Source organism: Artemia franciscana, chromosome 4, assembly GCF_032884065.1.
Source record: "Artemia franciscana chromosome 4, ASM3288406v1, whole genome shotgun sequence".
In the NCBI taxonomy this organism is placed as follows: Eukaryota; Metazoa; Arthropoda; class Branchiopoda; order Anostraca; family Artemiidae; genus Artemia; species Artemia franciscana.
In genome coordinates, this window is record NC_088866.1 from 31,492,588 (window position 1) to 31,519,376 (window position 26,789).

A 26,789-nucleotide genomic window follows, 5' to 3' on the forward strand; every position below is an offset into this window, starting at 1 on the left:
CTTTGTCTTATGGGGCACAGGAAAGGCAATTGGAGACCGGAATCAAACGGGGAGGAAAAACTCCTGGACTTAGATTATGCTGATAATTTAGGCATATTAGATGAAAGTGTAAGTAAAATGAATGAATTTTTAGAGGTTTTACGAGTTCAGGGTGCTGGAATAGGTTTGAAAATTAATGTTAAGAAGACTAAGTCACTAAGAATAGGAACAAGTGAAGACGAAAAGGTAACGTTGGGTAACGAAAAGATTGATCAGGTGGGCAGTTTCACTTACCTTGGCAGTATTATTAGTAAAGACGGTGGAAGCAGTGAAGATCTTAAAAGTAGAATAGATAAGGCTCAGGGTGTTTTTTCTCAGTTAAAAAAAGTTCGGAAGAATAGGAAAATAAGTCTGCAGACCAAGATTAGAATATTGGAAGCTACAGTGATGACAGTGGTCCAATATGGCTCTGAAGCATGGGCGCTCCGAAAACTGGAGGAAAACTTACTAGATGTTTTCCAGAGAAATTGCCTACGGATTGTTCTGGGTACATGGCTGACGGACCGTATTTCAAACAGCAGGTTGCATGAAAAATTTGGTTCAATCATGATTCCTATCGCATGTTTTATCATCCACTGTCAATGTATATTAAAAAGGAGCTTAGACTACTCTTTTTAGGAATGGGCGGTAATTATTTGCACAATTATCTAACATACTTCCTCTCTTAGATCGAGAAGAGAGGAAAAGGAGACGAGAAGAGAGTGTTGAATCAAGTCCACAAAAAAGGCACAAGAAGTCATTAGACGAAAAAGATGACCATTCAGAAGACGAATCTCTTAGCGTTCGGAAGCGCATGCGCAAATCTCGAGAAGCACCTGCATTGGCTGAGCAGGCTTTGACTAGTGAGGAGCTTATGGAAACTGGAACATTCCAAAAATTTAGTCGAGCCCTTGATGCTGTTTTTGAATCTATGGAAGACATAGATTTCAAAGCAATGAAAGAAGGTATAGTTGTGCTTCTTAAATTTTTGCTTCTTTTTCCTTTTTTCTCTGTGATTTGGTATTTTTTACTTCCTTTATTTTTGTAACTTTGATTTTGTTTTCAGCTTTATTTTTGTGGCTTTATTATTTTATTTTCTTTCAGCTTTATTTTCGTGGCTTTGCTCTTTTCAATCCTTTTATTTTGTGACTTCGATTTTCTTAACTCTTTCAGCTTTGTTTTTGTATCTTTTTAATTGTTACGTCTTTCAGCTTTATTTTTGTGGTTTGTATATGCATTACTTTTTTTGTTTTCTTTTCTTCAATATACTTTTACTTTTCCAGCCTCATTTTTGTGGTTATATTATTTGATACTTCTGCTTTGTTATCATGGCTTTGATCTTTTCTACTTCTTTAATTTTTTACTTTTTTCAGCTTATTTTTGTGACTCTCAGGTTTGTTTTTTGGCTTTGACATGTTTTAATTCTCTTAGCTTTGTTTTTTTTTGGCTTTATTCTCAGTTATTAGAATGCTGTATGATAATAGTTTTCAAAGCCGAATAAATTAAACAATTTATCGTAGTTTGTATAGCAAATAAACAAGACTACTATATACAGTCAGGTAGGCTACATATGCAGAAATGTATTCAAAATGAATGGAGGACAGCTTAAGTAAAAAGGGGTATGTCGTAAGAAACTATAAATAAACTAAAAAAAAAATCTTTAAATATTCGACGATTTTCACTCAAAAACACATTCTGTCACTTCTATCACACATTTTATTCACACATTCTATCACTAGTCTCTGTGTTTTCTGCATTTTTATGTACAGATTACTCTTGTGTTTTTTTTTATTCTTGTATTCCAACAGAAAAGAAAATGTAATTCACAATGGATATGTCAAAAGAGGTGATTTCAGAATGTAGGGGGAGGGGGCTATGACACTGCTGCTATGGCATAGTCATCTCTAATCCCGTTGCTGCTGTTTGGACATGGATTTTTTGTGTTTTGTTCTTTTGCATAACTGTTGCAAAATACTTTATCCATTTGGCAACCAGAAAGGGATGTTTTTTTTCGTTTTGGAAGCTACTTTGATAAAGGGGAAAATTGCAGAGAGCTCTGCTAAAAAGAGCACTTTTTGAATCGCAAACTTTTGATTTTATATGATAAACAAAACAGAATTTTTCTGCAAAAAATTGCAATGTACGTTTTCTCTATTTGCTAGTTATTGCATTCAATATTACTGGGTGAATCAATATAGGGCCAAAAGACAAGCACGTGATCGAATGGGTAGGAAAAGGTCACACGATATGATCTAAATAAAAAGAGAATTTCATACGAGAGAGCAAAGAATGTAGTTCTGAACAGATATTGTGTAGGAGAGTCCACAAATATTTTGGTCTCACTCAGCTTGATTCTGCAATGAGTAGTAGTATTCGTAGTAGTAGCAGCAGCAATAGTAGTACTAAAGGTAGTATTCATCGAGGAAGATGTCTCCAGGATGTTTGCTGCTTTTTTGGCGGATTTATATTGTGTTTTGTTTCACTTCCTTTTGTCTTGGTGTATGCTGAGCACAGAGCATACCTATATTATCTGGTATAAATATTCAATGACTGTCTGAGGGCCTTGGAATATGTAATGTTGTTTTAACAAGTGATATTCACAACTGGTCTCGTATTTATCGTTTTTTCTAAGGGAGTCATTATGCAAATAAAAAATAACCTCCTCAGTTCAAGTAGCTTTGTTTTTTGGTAGTAGTTGGCGCTAAATTTAAAAAATACAGGAAACAGGAGTGAAAAATCAGCAACATTATGATTAAGAAGGAATAGCTTCCCTTCGAAGGTATAGTTGTCTTTGGAAGATTGTTCATGTCTGAATTTCTATATATGAAAATCATTATCAAATTTAACTAATTAGCTTCGCTTATTTATTTTCACGGTTTAATGTGCCAACTCTAAAAAAACATGGTACTGCTTCAAAATTCATAATTTTGAAACTCCCAAAAGAAAAACTTGAGAGAATCGCGATTTACATTCATGAATAGGCCCAAGGGGCAAAAAGTGCTTTGATTTTAATGTCCTTTGTACTTCAGACATGTTTGGTATTGCTTCTCTTGGAGGAAAATATTTATCTTTTCTTTTTATTACTTCCCTATTTCGTTTTTTTCCGATTGTTTCCCTTGTATTTTGTAATTTCCCTTTTATTTGTACATTTCTTTTCATTTTTTATTTGAATGGCAGAAGATGATGCACAAGTTCCAGCCGAGGCTCTACTGTCCAAGTCCCAATTGACTGATTTGTGTTCAGAGGCTGCTAAATTGAAAAGCATGAATGCAACACATGTTGTTTCCAGTGGTCGTCTAGTCAAACTCATGACTATACTGGAAAGGAACATTCGAGATGGTTGCAAAATTTCACCGATTGCAGATCCAGTAAGATTTCTTTTCTCTTTTTTATAGCCTTAATAATACTAATATAAAATAATATGAATATTAATTTTATAAAAACGATGCTATAAAATAATTATAAGTTTATAATTAATTTCAAATAATTAATTGATAGATTTATTTTTTAAGGGTTAAAATGAGACTAAGAATTTTGTAAATTATAATTAGTTTATAAGAATAATAATATTACTTTTTTTCGTAGCTCTGATAAAAATAATAAACGAATAAAAAAAGAGAATTTGAAATGATCCTAAAGTGGACATTATACCAAGGTTTTTCTTAAAGGTTTATAGTTTCCGTATTCAAAAATCAACTGAAAACAAAAAATAAAGTGCACATTTTAAATTTGATTATATTTAAATTTAGTTTAGGTAGTTCAACTGATTAAACTAAGTAATCTAATAAATTGATTTGATTACTTTTGCTTCAGTTCAATTCTAATTATTAAAAGCAGTTTGGTCTAAGAAATTATTTAAAGAGTGAATATTGTCGTGGTTTCGCCTAAAGGTTATAAATGACATATTTGAGAAGGAAAATAAACTCAGTTACGACCTTTCTGTGAGGAAAGAATGCACCATTACTCTAAGCTCAAAAGCTATACATCTCCAGGGTTATATGTGTCATCAAATTCCATAAACGAGTTAAATTGGAGGAATCTATTCTTTTTGATGTATATTGGTGAAAGAAATATCGGTTACAACCTTTAGAGGAAGCAAGGACTATATGAAATAGGGGGATGATAAGTAAATAGCTAGTACTTATTCTGGACCGAAAGTACAATGGGCAGTGAAAATAGAATCCGATTGTTCGGGTTCGGTAAGCCAGATTAGTTCAGAATTACTTGCAACCTTTAGAGGAAGCAAAGACAACAGGAAACAGAGAAATAATAAATCACATAGACTACATGATTTAGGACGTAATAATAAAAGACTTCACTAATTCTTTACTTTAGCTATGTGTCTTTAAGATTGAAAGCTTTAGTGTTCTATATTGAGTATAGGCCTACTGTTAAGTGTCCTATTATGTCAACTGGGCAGGTAGACAAGGATAATTAACCCTTAGGTTGTTTAGGTAAACTAAATGAATTATTTTTTTTACTAATATATAATTTACTCGTATTATTATTATGATAATCATATTATTAACCAATTGATTAATAAATAATATAAAATTTAGTAAATAATATATTATAAATCTGTAATATAAAACATAATATAATATAATAAATAGTATATTAAATTGAAAATAGTGACAATAATATATAATATTTTTGTACTAATAATAATAAATAATTTAGTTACGGTTTAGTTTAGTTTTATGTATTTCAGTTACATATAAGAGTACATCCATAAACTTTGCTTAGCGTCCAAAGTTATTTACATGTATAATGAATTTACTTACCTACACAGGGATATATTTTGGTTAGGGGTAGTAGTGGCGGCTGACAAACAAAGGTGGTTTTAGGAAGGAAAAACAGAGGGGGCACTTGCCCTGGGCGCAGAAATTTTGTGAGGCGCAACATTTCAAATAAATAATGTAACATTTACAATCACTTTTTTCATTTTAGTAATTCTATTTCTATAAAATAAAGTAGAGAGCGTGGTTGGGAGTAGGCATAAGCAAACTGAATCCGAAATTTTTATTTTCTCGATATCTTTTCCCATATAAAGCAAGAAAATCAGATTTAATTAAATGGAATTTTTTTTTAATGTATGAATATTTTGTTAATACCATAAAGGAAAATGATGAAACTTAGACAGGGGGGGAGGCTAATCAAGATTTTGTCCCGGATGTAAGAGAGGACCGAACCAGCACTACTGACAAAATAACAAATATCGCCGTATTAAATGGTGCATCATAAGTATGCGAAAATTTTGAGTTTTTTCTTTTGAGGAGTGATAAGGAATTTTGTCTCTCTTCAACGCACATGCTCTACCTAGTTTTCGGAAGTAACATCACATATTTTTAGCCCAATATGTTGCAATTGTTGCTATAGACTGAGATAAAGTCTTATGAGCAGCATTTTTAGAGCTTCAAGATTTTGGAGGGACGCTAAATTTTTGCTAATTTTGACACTTCGGTCTGGCAAAGGTTTTGACAATCCTGTTCATATCTATAAGTAGTATCAGGGCTGATATGAACATTCAAGATACAAAAATGCTCCTGCCACAGATTGCTGTCCACAAAAAACGTTTCTTTCTTATCGGCCGACGTAAAATCCTGCAGCCGAATCGAATTTCAACTGCTGTTAGAACCTAGTATTACCGTCTTCTATAAAAAGACAGAAATACTACCGTCTTTTATTACAATCATAGTACTACTACTATCGACTCACTGCAGCAACAAACCTCCTGAGACCAAAACAGCCACGCATGCTCCTCCTCCATCTCAAAAATTTTATAAACGGTCTTGCGTTTTGTTTTAGGATGAAGACGAAGATGAACGCCAGCTATGGGCCGATCTAGCGTTTGAGCGAATTCACCGAGCAGCTGATGCTAGTTTGACCTGTTTGTATATTATGACCTCGTCTAAAATGTCCAAAAAAGTCTATCAGGAAGAATGCATTGATCGGATAATCTCTTTTGCAAAATGGCAGATAACCAACACAATTTTTCCATCTTATGACCCAGTTTATGCTGAAGAGCGGAAAACCAAAGGTATCATATTGATTATTATATTGGTATATTATTTGTGTATATTATCTATTTTTATTTATATTGGTTTTATTTATTCAAGAACTATATAATAAAGGTGTTATGCAAGGGCGCCCGTAGAAAATTTTCCAGGGGGAGGGGATGGTTAGGTGAGGGTCAGTGGTGGTTAGGTAACGGAATATATTTCAGGATTTTTTTTTCTTAGGAATTAGTTTATTTTAAATACTTTCATGAAAAACTCTCTCAAATAAAAAGAGCAATTAAATCGTATGCAAAATGAAAAAAATACAGTATATTTTAAACGACACGGATTCCTTTAAATCAAACTCAAACCAAAATTACAGAAAGAGATATTGCTTCCTTAGATTAAAACAGATGTAGACGTCTTTATACAATTTTCTACACTTTAGAATGGTTTATAGAAGGAGTAGATATGTTAAAAAAACATCCTGCCTGCATAGATACCACTTTTTGATTTTGTAACGGCCATGTAAAATATATCTCTTTCATAACTGAACAACTCTCCCCCTCAAACTGAAATCCCTTATATATTCAGACATTAAAAAAATAGAATAGTGAAAAAAAGCAGAATTTAAACTTACTATCCAGCTGTCAAATTAACATTCTTTCTTTTCATTGTCCTATTCAACTAAATAAAATGAACAGGTTCATATATTTTTTTTTGTTACAAGAGAATTTTATCAAAAAGTTTGGGATTAAAAAACTTGGAGTAAAAAGTGACTTGGGCCAATATTCAGCTAAACTGAAAATTGAATTCTCATGACAATTACTATGCTGGCAGTATTTGTGTTTTATTTTGATTCTAAATATACAAAATTCTTTCATTTTATTGTTACCCATCCAAAACCAAAAATCTGAGAAAATTTGCCTGATTTTTGGAAAAAGGGGAAACACCAAAAAGGAAAGCGATCTTATTGAAAATCTGTATTAGACTCTTCATATCAGAGAACCCAATCATAGAGGTTTCAAGCTCCATTCTTTAATGGAATTTCGTACTTTTTTTTTCAGAAGAAACATCGTCGATGCATGTTTATTTGTTTTTATTCCCAGGGGTGATTGTATCAAACCGCAGGTCCAAGATAATTGAGAAGGAGCTCATTTAAATGTAAATTTAAAGCTTTTTTTTAAGTGACCATACAGATTGCGTCAGGGGAAAGTCTTGTTTTCTTGTTATTTTAGGGCACCAAACTACGACTTTACCCTGAAGAGGACGAATTTGCAATTAATTTGAAATTCTGATGAGATAATTGATTTAAAAGTGTCAATAACTATATTTTAGGCTTCCCAGTTGCAAAAGAATTAATGCCACACGGTGGCAGTACTGGATTCAACTAAGTTGATTTGCTTTATTTGTAATGAAATTAGACTACGTTTGGTAATCTGTAATTGCGTCTCAGCTATAATGAGGGGGGGGGGGAGTCATTGTTTAGGTGGGGTAGGGTAGATTCCTATAAAGTGTATTTTAATGGACCAACTGCTTACTTTTCATGAGGTTTCAGATAAATGTTGAAACAAGTAGGCTGGGAGTAGGAATTAATTAAATTGTTTCTCTATACAGCTAAAATGTTACATTTCCATATCTACCAGCACAGAGGTGGAAAAGGAAAGGCAGGTCATCATCATCCCGCCAGGAAATTTCTTGGGGATTGCAAATACTGCTAGGAACTTAGTTTTCAGCAATTTTAAATGGTGTTATTTTCTTTTTTTATTTATATGACGTACTTTAATGTAATTAAAGAAATGCATCTTATGTATAAAGAAAATCGTATTGTAGAGGTTGTGATGGCTTCAGTTACGTAGAAGACCAAAAGTCTCACAGAATTTCATCCATACAAAAAATAATACTCCTTTTCATCCAACCAAAATTCTTCAGTTGTAATATTAACAAGGACTTTTTACCAAAACGACTATTCACCGCTAATCTTTTAAATGTATTGAAATTTTATCCAAAATCGATATTGCACTTTTAACTGTTAACTTTTAACCAAAATCGATATTGCACTTTATCAACGCACAATTATTATTTACACATTTTAAAAGGAATTAATCAGGGGTTTAAGGGACTAGTACCTCAAATTATATCTTGGTTAAGCCTGGGCATGGTTGAAAAACAAATAAGAAATTAAATAAAAAAAGGGCTTTTCAGATGAAAGCAAGGAACAGATTTGAAAGCTATTTGAACAAATTATTCTTTATATGAAGGGGGATGTCTCCTCCTTAGCTCCTTACTCTTTTCTGTGACGTTTGGCTCTTGCCAAATTTTGAAAGAAAATTTGCAATTGGAGAGATAAGAATTTTCAAAGCACTAAAAAACTTCTGTTTAATGAGCAAGGTGTTGAGAAGGGGGTTGTCCCCCTACAGAGTAATTTAAATTTTTTTTTAAGTTTCAAACTTGCTCCTTACTTTAGTTGAAAAGCTTTTTCTATTTAATTACATAAAAATATAACAGTTCAAAATACGGATGAAACCTTTTAATTGACAGTGAAACAAATATAAAATTTTTTAACTGCACATTTCGAACACATACACAGTATCCATCATCAGCAGTAAAACTAAAAGACATAAATAAAAACAAACAAAATTTATACCCAATAAGCTAATTAAATATATTTTATTGTTCTTATTTTTTTCAATGCAACAACGGAAGCAAATCTCCTTGACCTTTTCGGTTCCGGTTCATTAGATTTATCTGATATATATTTTGGACCAGGTGTAGTTAATTTTTCATCAAGGACCTTAACACAGAAACCCCATCCTAATCAAAGATGTTAGCCTAGTAAGAGCCTCTACAGTGAAAACCCTGTCAAAGTTTGCTTTAAAACCAGAAATCCCTAACAATTCTATCAAAGACATAAAGATTCTTAATAATTTAAGAAGGGATGAATCTATTATTATTACAAAAGCAGAGAAGGGTAACACTTTAGTGGTAATGGAGTGGTAACCAAGGACTATGATTCAAAATTAAACGTTTTACTAAAAGATGAAAAAACGTAAAAAATAATTTCTTTTGACCCGACAGACTCGTACACAAAAAAGTTCAAGAACGATTTAAAGAGTTTGAAGGAAAAAGGGAAGATTACACCTCAACTTTACTACAAATGTTTACCAAGAAGTTCTTTGTGCCCTAAATTATATTGACTTCCAAAGATACATAAGCGAAACCTGCCTTTACGACCAATTGTTGCAAGTACAAAGTCACCTACAATTGCTCTTAGCAAGTGGTTAGTATCATTATGTAAACCACTCATGTCAAAACAAATTTCTTACATTAAGAATTCGCCAGAACTTGTGAAAAAACTATAAGAAGTGGAAATTTCTTCAAATTCTATAATCTCAATTTCCGACATAATATCAATGTATACGAATATTGATTTAAAAGCCACAAAAATTCTTCTTGAAAGAAAGATATTTAGAAATTTAGACTTAATTAGTGGTAAAACAGTTTTGGAAGTCGGTGTAATTATGAGTTTAGTTAGGTTGTGCAATACGTTCTCTTATTTTTTTTTCAATTTAGGTTTTTTTTTTCGAACAAGTAAATGGTTTACCCATGGGGGCTCCTTTAAGTCCTTTATTAGCAAATTGTTTTGTAGAAAATACTGAAACGATAGCGTTAGATTCAAATTTTTTTAAACACAAATTTTGGGGGAGATATATGGATTTATGGGGAGAAGGAATTAAAAGGTTTTTTAGAACATCTTTAATTTTTGAGGAGATGATTTAAAATTTACAATAGAATTAGAAGAGGATAAGAAACTTCCTTTTCTGGATGTTTTTCTTTTAAGAAATGAAAATAGTCTGGATTTTTAACTTTTACAGGAAACCGACTAACAACAATAGATTTTTGTCGTTCTTCTCCGGTCACGCTCATCAAGTAAAAATTGGTTATACTTCAACTTAACTGACCGTATTTTTAGAATTTGTTTTCCAAAATTTATTGAGGAGGAATTATTGTTGTTAAAAGAAATTTTAATAAGTAACCATTATCGAGACTTTCGAAAAGAAGGAAAAAAAATTTCTAGAATTTTCAACGATATCCTAGAAATAACAGAAAATAAAGATGTTTTTTGTTCTTTACCATATGTTCCTAGGCTGAGTGAAAAACTTAATAGAATTTTACAAAATAATGGTTTAAAGGTAGCTTTAAGAGGTGGTAATACTTTGGCTAGTTTTTTAAATTCTGGAAAAGATCGGACTTCCGTAGAGCAACAAAGTGGGGTTTATAAAATCCCATGTACTTATGGAAGCTCTTATGTGGACGTACTAACCAGAATTTAAAAATGAGATTGCTACAACATCATAATTCTATTTCATCGTCTTTAAAGGAAAATACCAAACCTGAAGATTTCACGTCGGATCTTCGGAACATATTTTTAATTATCCAAATCAGTTCATTTTGTTTGAAAATGTTTCTTTGATTTCTAGGGACCAAGGTTTAAAGCAAATTTTCAGGGAAACAATCAAAATTAAAAAAAAATTATGTTCAAGAATAATTCCATAAACAGAGATATAGGTGAATTTGGATTGAATTCAATTTATGATAATTTACTGAGGTCAAATAAAGTAAATCTTGTTTCACCTAAGAGCTTTGACCTCTGTCCACCTGATATGTCAGATAAATCTAATGAACTGGAACCGAAAAGGTTAAGGAGATTTGCTTCCGCTGTTGCATTGAAAAAAATAAGAGCAATAAACTATGTGTAACTAGTTTATTGGGTATAAATTGTGTTTGTTTTTTGTTAATGTCTTAGTTTTACTGCTGATGATGGACACTGTATATGTGTTCGAAATATCCAGTAAAAAAAATTTATACATGTTTCACTTTCAATTAAAAGGTTTCATTCCTATTTTGAACTGTTATATTTTCGTAATGGAAAGGCAGGGTGGTTTTCAAAGTTATTTAATTACATTTTATGAAACTTTAAAGTTTTATGAATACAATCCTTTTGGTAACGCAGAAAAAAAACGATTTATATAATCTCTATTAGGATTTTAATGGATAAATCAAACAGCTCGTGGTAACGAACTGTAAGGAGCCACCCGGCTCAATAGTAATCGAAACTTTAATTTTGATGCCAATAGATATATCAAAAGAATTAGCTTATTATGTTGATTCTAAACATACAAGTTTCATTAAGTTTAGTCTTACCCATCAAGAGCTACGAGCCTGAGAAAATTTGTCTGATTCTCGAAAAAGAGGAGAAAGACCCCCTTCCGAGCTATAGAATTTTAATGAAAATCACACCATCGGATTCAACGTAGCAAAGAACCCTGCTTTAGAGCTTTCAAGCTCATGAAGTGATTGAAGTGAATCGCCAAAAGATCTGTGTTTTAACACCTTAGGGTTCGTGCACTTCCACAATTGGAATTTCACAAGTCGCTTCGAGAAGTTTTAAAACGTCCTTTTTCTACCAATCAATCTAAAAAATTCACAAACTAAATTTATACTTTCAACCGATTGTTCTTCCATTAATGCTCCTCCCAGTAATTCTTCACATAGTTTTATTCGATGTGCTCTCATAAACCTTCTGATGTCTGTCCTGTAACATTCTATGCGGACACATTGGATGATGAGGTCGGATCAAAATTTTGAGATAGCTTTTTCCTTCAGCGTAATTAAAAGGCCCAGTAACTATGTTTTTAGAGATAAAATAACCCCTAAATCCCCTGGGGAAAGATTTTTAAGCTATGAAATTTACCCATTGTTTATTTTCTATCGGGAAGTATGCATCTAATTTTCTGGTAGGTATGGTGTGACGAATTTTCTGTGGGGAGGATTTTGCACGGGGAGAATTTTTCATGAAGAGGGAAACTTTTCAAGAGGGAAGTTTTACACTAGGTGAATTTGTCAGAATTCCTATACTAAATATCTATATGTCTTAATTTCTCTTTACCAATTCAATTTTAGGAGTGTAGATGCTAAGGGTGATTATCCAGGATAAATTTGAATTGCCCAGAGGATAGTTCTGTGGGGAGGGGATTTTTCTGTGAAGATGGAGCCAGGTATCCTGGCGTTATTTGAAAAACGATCAGAAATTAAATTTAAATAAAACAAAAATTCAACTGAAAGTAAGGAGCAACATTAAAACTTAAAACAAGCATAGATTATTACGCATACCAGGGGGATTCCACCCTTCTCTTTACCTCGCTCCTGACGCTAAAATTTAATTTTGTCCCAATGCTTTAAAAACCACTCCTGAAACACAAAGGTCGTTTAATTAGAACACTTAGTAACTTGTTTTAAAGTGCCAGAAATCTGTAGCGTGAAGAGCGAGGTGTTGAGGAGGGGGGCAACTACTACTACTACTAACAACTCACTGCAACACTAAGCCGCCTGAGGCCAACACAGCTACGCTCCTCCTCCTCCAACCTAATCAATTCAAGGCCTCCCTCTTTACACTCTCCCAGTAAGTTCCCATTTCCTTTAAATCTTTATTTATGACATCCTCCCACCCTAGACGAGGATGACCTGCTTTACGTGTAGCCCCAGACGGTTGGCCAAAAAGGACAATCTTTGGCAATCTGTCATCCTTCATCCGCAGAACGTGGTCTAGCCATTTCAAGATTTCTTTCATTGTAGCCCTAGAAAGCGGGATTGAACCGCATTTTTCGTACAACCTACTGTTTGAAATATGGTCAGTTAGCCGGGTACCCAGAACAATCCGTTGTCAATTTCTCTGGAAAACATCTAGTAAATTTTCATCTGCTTTTCGGAGCGCCCATGCTTCAGAGCCATATTTGACCCCTGTCATCATTGTAGCTTCCTATATTGTAATCTTGGTTTACTGACTTATCTTCCTATTCTTCCAAACTTTTTTTTAACTGGAAAAAAACACCCTGAGCCTTAGCTATTCTACTTTTAACATCTTCACTGCTCCAACCGTTTTTACTAATAATGCTACCAAGGTAAGTGAAGCTGCCGACCTGATCAATCTTTTCTTCACCCAACGTCACCTTTTCATCTTCACTTATTTCTAGCCTTAGTGACTTAGTCTTCTAAGCCCTCTAAACCCTCTAAAAATTCGTTCATTTTGCTCACACTTTCATCTAATATCTTTGAATCATCAAGATAATCTAAGTCCAGGAGAATTTTTTTTCTTCTCCATTTGATTCCGTGATCTCCAATTGCCTTTCCTGTGCTCCTTAAGACGAAGTCCATAAAAATGATTCATATAAAGGGGGATAGAAGACAACCCTGCTTAACTCCCGATTCAATACAAAACCAGTTGCTAACCTCATCTCCTACCTGAGCCGCAGCAGTATTATTCTCGTACATAGCACAAATCACTTTGTCTTTATACCACTTATGTTTTAATCACTTATGTCTTAAAATGTATTTGCCTGGTATACCATATAAGGATAAGACCTTTGCTAAAGCTCTTCTACCAATAGAATTGAACGCTTGTTCGTAATCTATAAAACTGAAGACCAAAGGTGTTGGACAACGAAGGGACTTCTCAATTATTAACCTAAAAGTGAAAACTTGGTCGGCACATTCTCTACCTTTTCTAAAACCGCCCTGTTCCTTTCTTGAAACTTTGTCTACAGCAAATCTCAGTCTAAAAAGTATCATATTACTGAGTAATTTGCTAGCTACAGAGACCAGACTAATGCCTCGGTAATTACGACACTCACTCTTGCCACCTTTTTTTACAGTGGTTTATTTAATGTTTTTTCTAAAATCACTTTAAAAATTCACTTTTTCAGGCACTTCCCCTTTTTCAAAATTCATATTCATAAATCTAGATGGTACTTATAAATCAAACTAGATGGTGATCTTTACTTTTAACCCCCCTCATATACGTAATAGTTTCTGTTTGTTTTAAGTTTTAATGTTGCTCCTTACTTTCAGTTGAAAAAACTTCTTTTTTTTTATTATCAAGCTTAGAAACAGGCATTTTTGTAAAGGCACTGGAAAAAGTGTGTCAATTAAAGTAAAAGTACATGAAAATGAAGAAAAGAGATTAATCACAAAAAAATACACAAAGCAATAGCCTACTTGCAAAAACTAAGATAATAACTCCCAGCATTCAGTTCTGTTGAGCAATTAAATAAAAAAAAAAAAATTTTTTTAGCTGAAAGTAAGGAGCGAAATTAAAACTTAAAACGAACAGAAATTACTCCGTATATGAAATGAGTTGTCCCCTCCACAATCCCTCGCTCTTTACGCTAAAGCTTTAAATTGTTTTAAAAAGTAGAATTGAGTCAAACTTTAGCGTAAAGAGCGATGGATTGCGGAGGGGACAGCTCATTTCATATACGGAGTAATTTCTGTTCGTTTTAAGTTTTAATGTCGCTCCTTACTTTTAGCTAAAAAAATTGTTTGTTTTTTTATTTAATTTCTGAACGTTTTTGAATTAATGCATGTTTGGTTTTGGCTCTCCGCACATAAATTATTAAAATGAAATTTGTATATTAATTCTTTTTTCGGCTAAATGGCTTTCTCTTAGTTTTGATCAGACGATTTTGAGAAATGAGGGGCGGAGAAGGAGGCCTAGTTGCCCTCCAATTTTTCGGTTACTTAAAAAGGCAACTAGAACTTTTAATTTTCAACGAACGTTTTTATTAGTAAAAAAAATACGTAACTTAAGAATTAACTTACGTAACAAACTTTCATAACCTTATATTTTTATTATGTATACGAGGGGGTTTGTACCCTCGTTAATACCTCGCTCTTTACACTAAATCGTAAGTTTTGTCCCAATTCTTTAAGAATGACCCCTGAATCAGAAAGGCCGTAGAATAAATAGTTGAAATTACTAAAAATACTTTAGCATAAAGAGCAAGGTATTTATCTCCTCCTAAATACCTTGCTCTTTATGCTAAAGTATTTTTAGAACCCCTCATATGCGTAATAATCTCTGTTCGTTTTAAGTTTCAATGCTACTTCTTCCTTTCATTTGAAAAAACGTTTTCATGTTTATTTTTCATTGTTTTCTTATAGTAATGCTAGAGAATCCTGCGCCCTTGTCATTGAATTTTTCTTCCCCCATGACAGATTCCTCCAAAGAAAGATCCTCCAACATAGCCCCCTCTCCTCAGCCCCACCCCCAAACAAAATAAAATCCCCCTGAAAACGTCTGTACACTTCCCAATAACCATTACTATATGTAAACAATGGTCAAAGTTTTTAACTTGCAGCCCCTCCCCCAGGGATTGTGGGGGAGTGAGTCATCCCCAAAGACATAGTTATTATGATTTTCGACTATGCTGAACAAAATGGCTATCTCAAAATTTTGATCCGTTGACTTTGGGAAAAAAATGAGCGTGGGAGGGGGCCTAGATGCCCTCCATTTTTTTTGGTCACTTAAGAAGGGCACTAGAACTTTTCATTTCCGTTAGAATGAGCCCTCTTGCGACATTATAGGACCACTTGGTCGATACGATGACCCCTGGGGAGCTTGAAACTTCCACAGTATGGTTCTCTGATACGCTGAATCTGATGGTGTCATTTTTGTTAAGATCCTACGACTTTTAGGGGGTGTTTTCCCCTATTTTCCTAAATAAGGCAAATTTTCTCAGGGTCGTAACTTTTGATCGGTAAGACTAAACTTGATGAAACTTATATATTTAAAATCAGCATTAAAATGCGATTCTTTTGATGTAGCTATTGATATCAAAATTCAATTTTTTAGAGTTTTGGTTACTATTGAGCCGGGTCGCTCCTTACTACAGTTCGTTACCACGAACTGTTTGATGCCAAAGCGTTATACGGATATCTTTTAACAATATCGACACTTTTGAACTTCGTTATCAAACACCAAAATATTTCATCTCTTTAGACTCAACTGTTTATAAAAAAGTAACGCATTCTCAAAGTAGTTTGTTCAAAATAAAATATTAAAACTAAAATTAAGAAAATCAAATAAACATTTTTAATTAAATATTTTTAATCTTATTTTGAATGCCAAAAACTAATATATTCGACACCTTTATACTTCATGACTGTAAAAAATTAAATCTTTTTCAAAGTGACAACTAGATAAATAAAATCACTCCTGGAAAAAAAGATATGGTAACAAAGAACAAAAAAAAAAAAAAAAAAACGTATCCGTTCAGGGGAAAATACAAAAATTCCTAGCATTCCGTTCAGGAGAAATATTTTTGATTATAGTGGCTTCATGTATCAGCTGATGGGTACTATTGTAATGCAAGCAATGCAAGCAAAAATTGGCGGCATATTTTTATTTTTTTTTTACCGAAATTGCCCCTTATTAAGTTTTTTTCCTTGTGTTTTCTGTAATTATACGAAATTTCTTGTGTACTAATAACTGCACTAATTACTAATAATCAAATATATATTTAGGATCACCATAAAAAAATGATTTTTTTTTATTGAATGTTATCAATAGTTATGGTCTAACACTCCGTTATTGACAAGGATAGTTATCTACTTTATTTTGCTTTACTCCACCAAATTGTATAGAAAACATGTTGTGGAAAACTGGAAAGGGGTCACTCAGTCACAAAGCAGAACTTAAATTTTCCTTATTAAGGGTCAAAATGTATTGGCTGGTAGCCAACAATGGGGCAACACACATTTTTCCATGGTTTTTCTCTATTCTGCTCTTTTTCCTTTGGTTTCCTTATAATTACTTCATAGTCCCAAATTTCCAGGGGGCCATGCCCCCCTGTCCCCGCTTGTCGGTAACCCATGGTGTTATATTGGTAGCCACCCATTATATCGATTGTAATTGTAAAGTTTAGAATGCACTCTAAAAATTTTGTTTTCAAAAAAAATTGCAAACATGGATAATTTTTATGCTCTAATATTTAAAATATGTTTTTACAAGGTGTGAGTGTTTGGGAAAAAATATCTTTTAATTCTCCCTTAGAGTTTGTTTTAGTCGCTCTTAGAACGCTTGATAGTACACTGAATAATTAAATTGAATTCCTTCACTTGAGAAGCGTTTTAGTTTTTAATTCGTTTTCTTCAATTCAGCCACTTGTTTGTACTTTCGTAACATATATTTCTTAAGTTTGTGAGTCATTTTCGACAACTTTCAAATATGTGATTACGGTTATCTTTCCTCTTAATCTGTGACCTGTGAGTTTTGATACAAGACCCTTTCTGTTCTAGCAAGCTTAAAATTATTTCATTGATATTCCTTGCCATTATCCTGACTCTTTCTTGCAACGTCATTTGCTACTTCACAATTCAACCTGTCAATATGAAAGTCAAATGCCAAATCTAAAGCCATATCTAAAATCTGGTCAATCCTAATGTCAAACCCGCTATTTGGGATGCGAAAACTCACCGCAGCATATGGAGTTGTTTTTCTTGAAAAATTAAATTCCATGTTTTTTCTAATCTTTAAATATTTATATCTATATGTAAAATCGAATGTTGAATGTGTTTATGCTAATGTTTGTCCTGTCTGCATTACTACACTATTCATCTCATTACCTGTAATTTCTAAGAAGTTGTTGAGAACACTCTTGCTAAGGGTTCAGGTTTTATCCCCCCCCTGAAGGCTATCTTAATTCTTTTTGCACTGACTGAAATTTGAGACCCCTGAGTCCCAATTCTTTTCAATTGCTTCCGTTCAAATTTTTCATATTTCCAGCATGTTAATCGTCCAACAATGCCCGACAGGTAGGTTATTAATGCTAATTTAATTTTTCAAATGTATTTAAATTTGGAAATACGATCTCTATTTTACATGTGGGTAAAATTTTCCAGGGAGAATTTTCCCCTGGCTGGGGGAATTTTCCGTCGTGCGAGGTGGGGGAAGGAAATTTTCCACGAAGGTGTTTTTCACAGGGTGGGGGGATTTCTGGGTTGGGTGAATTTTCCTTGAATTTCTTTTTTTTTAGATCGGAACAACGCGCAAGAATAAATTTCCATTCGACCAATTCAGAAAATTTGATTTCATATCCAATAACCTTGATACTTTAGTGACTACTATTGTTACTGATAAGCATATTTTATTTTTCAGAATCTTTCTTGGGGAGTGCAAAGAAGAAGCGAGCACACGCTCGTGAAGTGCGGGACAAATCTGTTATAGTGTTGTATAATAAGTCTTGTGACATTGTTGTGATGTTATCTGAACTTTTAAATATTCAAACACTTACTGATACAGCAGTATTACAACTATCTGTGATGGGAGTGGCACCCTTCTTTGTTGAAAATGTCTCGGAGCTTCAACTCGCGGCGCTGAGATTAGTAACTACCGTATGTACAATCTTCTTACCGCTTAATGCTCAATATTTTTTTTCTATGATGCTTTTTCTCTAATTACAAAAGATCTACTCCAATAAAGCCGTGGGGTAGGGGCGAAGCTAGGATTTTGAGTTATTTTTTTTTGTGGGGGGGGGGAAATAAAGGATGTACCGACAAAATCGTCCAATGTGCCGAAAAATGTGGACATATAACTGCATGCTAACGCCTTGGAGGGGAGTGGGTAACACAAAGCCATTTTGGGTTATTTGCATACTGGAAGATTAGAGCAATCTACAAAAGGACCTGAAGAAAGTGGAAAGTGGATGGCAACATGGTTGATGAAAACTAATGCCACAAAAATTCGCCTCGTACAAATAGGCCCTGCAAGAGTAAACATAACTTACAAACTCCTTTGAGAAACGTACGCCTAGCTTTCAAGAGCGTGACTTGGGTTTAATTGTTGATGCCAAGCTGATTTTCTTGATCAGCGGTATGTAAATCATTAAGAAGATGTCAACGTTGGTTGGAATCACCCATAGATCATTCAAGTTTCCCGATGAGGAAATACTATGCAGGCTCTACAAGGTCTCGCTAAGGCCAATCTTGGAGTATGGGCATTGTGCCATATGCCTTTTTATTGTACGGACACTTACTCGGTTGAACACGTATATCTTAGAATGCCAAAATTCTGCTTAACTTTCTCACCTTCATTGTGAAGAACGGCTTCAGATGCTTCAATTACCGACTTTGGTCTACCAATTTTGTTGGGGCAACGTGATCGAAATTTACAAGATCGGCAAAGGAGCCTTTTATGATAACATTGCACCTATCGACATTCTACAGTTCAGTTTATCAAGTCTACGTAGCCATAATTTTAAACTGCAAGGTAGACGCTTCTTCAAGGACCAGAAGATGGGCCTTCTTCAACCGGGCCATCAGCAAGCGGAATAGATTGCCCTCATCTATACCAGATAACCCAGATTTTATTTCATTCGAGAAAGAACTTAATAATTTTCACGGACTTTATGTATGTTTATTCATATGTTTATTAGTTTCTCGTTTCGTTGAGAATTCTAAGAGGCTTGTGCCTGGTTTTTTTGTATCAAATTGTTATTAATTGTTATTTGTATAAAGGGAGGAGAAGCTTCCCTTTATAAAAAGGTAGGATTCATCCTAGGATGATGAAGCTTCCCAATATCATTCGGAATGATCATCCAGATATATTAGAAAAATTACTACTACTACTACCAACTCATTGCAGCCCCAAGTTGCCTGAGGCTAACACATCGGTGCGCCCCCTTCTCCACCCCAATCTATTCTAAGCCTCACTCCATGTCCGCATTTTTGGAACAGAGTTTTCCAATAGTCATTTTAACAGTAGAAAAAATCCAGTTCTAAGAAATGCGTGTTCGGATATGATTATAACCTCTCCCTATTAATCCTTGTAATACATACCTTTACCTCCCATAAATGCATTTGTGTTTACCTATGACCCATTTTTTTTTAAGTTGCTTCAGCAATGTTGGTAGATTTTTAAGATTTTGCAAATCCTGAACAAAAAGATCTAGGATGATTTTTTTTCTGTTCTCGGTAAATAGGTCACAGAAGCTAGATTTTTCCTAAATGGTAAAAATATTCAGACATTTTCAAATTTAGCTATTCGGAGGCTAATTTGTCCAAAGAAACAAAACCAGAATAAACATGACATAGATTTATTTCTAGTTCTGACTTTAATTTGCCTTTAAAATTTTTTAATCTTTTGATGGTGCTTATGTACTCGAGAATGGGATCTTCTGGACCCCCCCCCCCCCCTCCCACCTAGATTTTGGAAGTCCATGTTTTGGTATTTTTCATCGAAAAATGCATTTTTAGAATTTTCATTGAAAAAAAAAATTATAAAATAAGAAAAGTGCGTCTCCCCCCTGCAGATTTTGATAAAGATATTTTGACCCTCTCTCTCTCCCTAATTTTTGTGAATTGGCGCCACTGAATGGTAAAATAGTTATTCTTTGCTTTGTGTGTTGACCCTATTTCGATAGAACAGTATTTGATATTTATAAAGTTAAAAGTGATAAAATATTTTATAGCTAAAACCTCAAAAAACTTAAAAAGTGGACTTATCCAGATTGGCTTCTGAAGTACTTTAATGGGAATCGTTCTTTTAGAATGCTTAGGCGAACGAAAAACTCTCTGTGAAATTAGCTTTTTTTTGTATAGGAAAATAAAAATGGCCAAAAGCAGTAAAATGATTTTCTGGTTTCTATCACCGAGGACACTGTGGCTAAACCCTCCTAAAAAATTCAATAATAAAAATAAACAAAAAAATAATAGTAATAAAACAAATTATAAAAACCAATATTATTTTTCTGCGAGAAGTTTAAGGTTTTACAGAAAACTCTCCCAAAGCCGCACATAATGACAATAGTATGTGATAGTATGTATGAAGATTAAAAATTTAAAGGAACCCTGAGGTAAATCAGAACCAAATTAAGATATTGTTTTTAATAAAATTCAACAGGGCGTGGTATGTACTGTCTAACCATCGCAGCAATCACATTGGTATTTCGCAGCACCAGCTGCAAGTAGTTTTTTGTTTTTCAGAAATCCTCTCAAAAACTACACAGAGCAACAATACTATAAAATAATACATATGGAGCGCTTGAAATATAGAGGAAATAATGAGTAAAAGTAAAAATTTTGCTAGAAAAATATACACGGGGTATGTGTTCAAACAAGTTACTATTGACCCGAAAGCTCTTAATGTGGAGCAAATGATGAAGGAAAGGAAGAGTCCAGCAGCTGGCAAAATATCTGGCAAGAGTAGGACGTGGAATTTACCATTCGTCCCCTAGTCGATAATTAGTTTTTGCTTGTTTTGGAGGTGAGTAGGCAATGGGTCTTTGAGATTTAAGTCCTTATCCAGACTATATCGGTTCAACCCCGCCATAAAATTGAATTTAAATGCATAATTGCCGAAACCCTTATGACATCGTCATTGGAATGTAATAGCATATATCCAGCATTCAAAATGTGAAACCAAACTCATAACAAAGCCCATATAAAATGAAATTTAAATTTAAAATTGCTGCAACCATTATAACGTCAACTACGAACATTTTTTTTTTAATTCTTTGGATATCTTTTCAGAATCTACACTAAATAATAATAGTATGTATTAGGATATGTTCAGCATTCAAAATATAAAAGGAAACCCCCTGAGTTAGAGCAAAAGTAAGTTGGGATTATTTAAAAAATTTAGTCCATTCTAAAAGACGAAGTCTAGCTTCCTTAGTGACAAAGGGAGAATATGAAGCAATTGCTTAATTTATTGTTTAGTTTATTCTGTTCAGCGAAACTTTAGTCTGACTTAGCCAACTTTAGCCCTTTTCAGTCCAACTAAAAATTGTATATTAATTTTCAGACATTTTTCTTGTTTTGATTTTATGTTTGGCATTTCCCCTGATAATTGACTCGAGTACGAGTACGAGGACACTGAAAAATTGTGTACACAGAGTGCACGCAACTCGTATACACAGGTTATACCTAAGAAAATGACGACAGAGACAATAAATAGCGCGAATAGCTTGACCCCCCCCCCCTGGGGCCTTTTTCTGCCGCTTCAGTTGTTGCTAACTGTCTTCTGTCAGGTCGTGAAAATAGATTTGCTAACTGACAAAAATATGTCGCCAGCACTTCATGGAAATTTGGAAAATTAAAAAGAAGTCGTTCAAATGAAAATAGCGATTGAGATAGCATATCAAACTTGAAAACAAAAATAATAATGCGATACAAAACTGTAAAAAAAGCTGCCATAGCTATATCTTCATTAAGGATTTTTAGTTGTTTTCTTTTTAGTTTTTGGCTATAATTCTGTTAATACATCTCCAATAACGTTTAGAATTTGTTAGATAATTTATGTCCATTTTTTTGTAGCAATTCCTTTCAATTCCTGGAAATATATTTGGTTGTAGAATTGTAAATAACGTTTTTTTTAGGACTGATTGGTCTTTAGTATTACCCTGTACTGAGATCAACATGTAAAAAAAGAGACATATGAATTTGATGCAATCCATTGCTAGTGCGTTACATCTTATATGTCAAGCTAATGTTCAAAAATAGCCAATTCAACGATTACCTGTCAAAACAAAGCATCAAGTGGAAGATTAGAAAACAAATTACAAAATAACATGTAAAAAACTAACTAACGTCAAAACTATATTTGAAAATTATTTAAATTGTATCAATATCTACTTTTGATAAGGATCAAATTAATTCACGAATAACCCTCCCGTTTTTACTTGTTTAGCCTTCGCCCCGAAATTTAGTACTTAAAGGTCAAGGTCTTACTGTACGTAGATTTGTTTTTTTTCTTGTGCTTTGTCTTTTCAGTTATTTTCACGGTACGAAATGCATCGACGGTTAGTTCTTGACGATATCTTAGCCTCGATTGCTCGTCTTCCGTCGTCCAAACGAAGTTTACGAACTTTTCGCGTTTCTCCAGACGAAAACGTTCAAATGTTGACAGCGTTGGTACTACAATTAATCCAGTGTGTAGTTGTCCTTCCAGATTGGTTAGCGCCGAAAGGGGATAGTGAGAAGAAGAAGGACGAGGAAAGTGAGCCTAGAGGAAAATCAAAAGTAAGATTTTAGTTTTTTATTCTTTTTTTTTTATAAGTATCTTCCTTGAAAATAAAACGAAGAAAGAAAAAGAGGAGGCTAAAAGAAAGTCTGAAATCTAATACAAATGGTTGCTGAAAGTATAGTGACATATTATAAATAGCTAAAAGGGGATAATGAGTAGAAAGAAAAAGAGAAAAGTGAGCCTAGAGGTAAATCAAAAGCAATGTTTCTTTTTATAATGCTCTACCTTGAAAATAAAACAAACAAGGAAAGGGAGGAAGCCAAACGAAAAAAGTAATAAGAAGGGTTTCTAAAGCGTGGGGACAAGATAGAAACTGCTAAAAGCGGGTAGTTGGAAGAAAAAAAAGAGGAAAGGGCAAATCAACTGTAAGATTTTAGCTTTATTTTTGTAGAGCTCGTTCACTAAAAGCAAATAAGGAAGGAAATAGAGGAAGTAAAAAGCCAAAAAAAAGTAGTTAGAAGGGTTGTCTAAAGGATAGTGAAAGCGAGCTGAAACCCCTAAAAAGGGAGTGTATGAAGAAAAAAAGATGAGGAAAGTAAATCTAGAGGTAAATCAAAAATAAGAGTTTAATTCTTTTTTTGTTGAGCCCTTTCGTAAAAAAAGAAAGAAAAACAGTGCAAGGGCGGAAGTTAAAAGAAAGAAACAACATAGTAAATAATGGTTGCCCAAAATATGGTAACAGAATAGAAAAAACTAAAATTACTAAACGAGGATATTGGGAAGAGAAAAGAAGAGAACGCCAAATGTGAGATTTTTTTTTTTTTAGTACAGCCATGAACCGGCTTTTGCTACACATATTGTTAACTTCAAATTCAAACCCTTTCAGGTATGGCTGTAAACATGGATAATGCCTAACTGAAATTTTGCTTGGAGTTCATTTTGCTGAGATTCGGCTGACTCAGTATTGGTTTGAAATACACGAAATCGTACAAGGTTCAACTTTCCATCGTCTAAATGCTTCAACTTTCCATGACAAATCGTTCATCTAAAGAGGACGGAAGGGAGGGGGTCTAAACCATTACCACTTAAATCCTGTATGTAAGGAAAATGTCCTCTGGGAACAAAATCGTATCTACTTGTAATGGTAAAAGATAGGTTAGGTTAGTGAGATTTCTGGCTCCTCTGAGGTCCCTTCAGCGATTTCAAGCTTTTTACAAATTGACCCCTAGTTTCCAGGATTTTCAAAAAATTTCTCAACTCACCCTTATTTTGGTTCTATTTTTTGACTCGTTTTTCTTTAATTGAATTCAATTACAACGTCCGGATTTATCTTAGTCCTGAGACTGAATGTCTGAATTCGAGGAAAATTTTTCAGCTAATCATAGCACCACTGACTGAGCTTTTCTCGAAAATTATTTTTCGTCTGAAGTTTAAAGATTAAACCAGATCTGGAAGATGGGGAAGTGGATTGACAGATATGCAAAAATAGAGGAGGGTGGGGCAGTAGGCACATTTGAAAGTATTTTCTTATCTAGCACAAATTCGAAAAACAATTTGTACTTTATTTTTATTGTTTAACTTTACGTTTTGTGAAACTTATTTTCAAAATCCAAATTAACAAACTCTGATTTTTTGGGACATCAGGTCCTAGATTTCCTCGACAACTTCACTCTTCAGAGACAAATTGTTTCGGAATCGTTTTATTTCATAGGAAATGCAACTCAAGTCTCAGAGAAAAAGAACCGATGACCTGGCATTACCCAGAAAATCGCGACGTCAACAACGTTAATGTCTCGAAGTAATTACATTAGCAAGTATTGGAGTAAGATTGATCCAAATTCGAAAAACAACAGGAATTATGTGACGAACATTGTCTGCTACTTCTTTTTGATTTCACGCTTCGTGAATATTTCTGTGAATATGGCGCCAGGGGCTCAAATTTGCTCGACAACTTTACTCTTTCGGGGGCAAATTGTTTTGGAAACGCTTCGTTTATTCGGATCTCTTACTCAAACTCTACAAGACATGGTAAGACCACCCAATCAATTCCAAATGGTGTGGCCACACAAGCTAAAAAAGTTTATAACGGACGAAATAGAATGATTCTTTAAGTTACAGCATCGCCTTATACCCACCGTCTTGAAATAATAAAAAGAGAATTTAAAATCAAAATAGTTTTCATATTTTCAGAAAATTACTGGTTGATTTTCAACAAACAGACCTTCAGTTGAAATCCCAAAAATTTTAAGTTGAAGTTAGCGTGTTCTCATTTTTATGTATTGTTTAGGGTAACCAGTGCCATGTAAAGTTACCCAGAAAAATCATAAATCCAAATTTTACCTATTTTTTTAACAGGCATATTACCATAAAAATACTATCTTCTTATCAGCTAATCAGAGTTTAATGACCAAGAATTCGTATCATTTCAGAAAATTCATGGCTGGCTCTAAATAAAAGACGAAGTTTGAATTTTTAGATCTTTCTAATTCTATAGGATGACATTGCGATGCAGTCGCATGTGTGTGTTTTCCTTTAAAACTCACTTTAAGTGTTGTTGTGTTTGCTCTTTTGTTATTTATCGTGTTTTCCTCTAAAACGAATGCGTTTTCCTCTTCTCCTTGGAATATAATATCTAATTTGGACTAATTTCTAGATGGACAAAGAATCATATATATGCAAGAAATGTGAAATGGCCATAGCAACAGCTGCCAATTTCCTGTCAGCGTTCCTGGGAAAGTGTGCCTCAAAAGGCGAGGAAATCGACTACAGACCTCTGTTTGAAAATTTTGTTCAAGATTTGCTTGTTACTGTTAACAAACCGGAATGGCCTTCTTCCGAACTTTTATTGAGTCTTCTTGGTCAGCTCCTAGTAAGTACAAGTCAGTTCTTGAGAAATTCAGGTCAATAATGACCAAGACCATAGTGCTTGTTAATCATACAAAATGTAAAGAGTTAAGGGGGAATTCTCTAAGATAGTAAAATTATTTTACTCATAAATACTGTTATTTTGCAAAAAAAAAGAGAGAATAGAACAGAACGTTCTGTTGTAGCCATGAAGGGGCCAGTCAACTTGAATTTTTTTTTATTGCAGTTGGAGTTGTATCCCATACACATTGGGCGGATTTCCAATGAAAAAGAAACCCTATTCATATTTCTAACTCAATTGTGACATTATACCCAATATGGCATCATCTTCTATTTGAATTTGCAGTTTTGTCAAAAATTCTATTTTATTTTTGTCGTTATGTTTTGGAACTTACACAAACATACAGTTTTTCTTTTTCCTTTCCGAATTTCCTTTCAAATGAGCCCTTAAATATCTCTATGACATTCCGACACCCTGCTAGTGGTAAAAAAGAAGCCTTCTTCGAAACATGTAGATGTAACAATTTCCTTTAAAATGAGCCCTTAACCAGCTCTCTCTGATGCTAAAATGTCTCGCTAGCGGTGAAAAAAGGGGTTAAAAATAAAAATGAAACATCAGTACCACTAATTCAAAGAAATGACTAAGTTTTCTGTATATTTTTTTGGGGGAAGGCGTACTATTTGTTTCGATCCGAAGCCATTTTTGAGAGATTTCAGGCTGTTGTTCGGAATCCTGATAAATAGAGCCTACATTTTCGCACTAAAATTTTACTGTTGTTATTAATCGAAATTCTTCCTAAATCCGATGCAAATGGAAATTTTTTATCACTTCATAACTTCTTTTTAAAACACATATAAATTTTTGGCTACTATAGACCGTGGTTGATTTTTTATCAACATAAAACATGCGAATATACAACATTCTTCGCTGTCCCATTGTCTGTGCATATAAATAGATTGTCAGGTTTACTGACTCTTGAACATGCAACATATAATTGTCCATGGGAAAAACAATCCGTATTCAGATCTATACCTCATTATTCTAATGATGTGTCCCTGTGTCCCAGTCCCGGTAATCCCTGCGTCCCGGTCGTGATTTGTGTCCC

The 26,789-nt window shown here is 33.8% G+C and overlaps 1 protein-coding gene across 2 annotated transcripts in view; it reads left to right on the top strand.

The window, feature by feature from the left end:
* LOC136026297 (nipped-B-like protein B) overlaps positions 1–26,789 on the top strand; it is a 173,710-nt gene that overhangs the window by 39,687 nt on the left and 107,234 nt on the right. Inside the window, exons 7-12 of one of the 2 annotated variants that reach the window (XM_065702710.1) lie at positions 708–983; positions 3,196–3,386; positions 5,827–6,058; positions 18,013–18,248; positions 22,626–22,874; positions 25,472–25,687. In XM_065702710.1, the coding sequence (XP_065558782.1) occupies positions 708–983; positions 3,196–3,386; positions 5,827–6,058; positions 18,013–18,248; positions 22,626–22,874; positions 25,472–25,687 (1,400 nt within the window). The remainder of the gene's footprint in view (positions 1–707; positions 984–3,195; positions 3,387–5,826; positions 6,059–18,012; positions 18,249–22,625; positions 22,875–25,471; positions 25,688–26,789) is intronic. The other variant, XM_065702711.1, reaches the window with a different exon arrangement.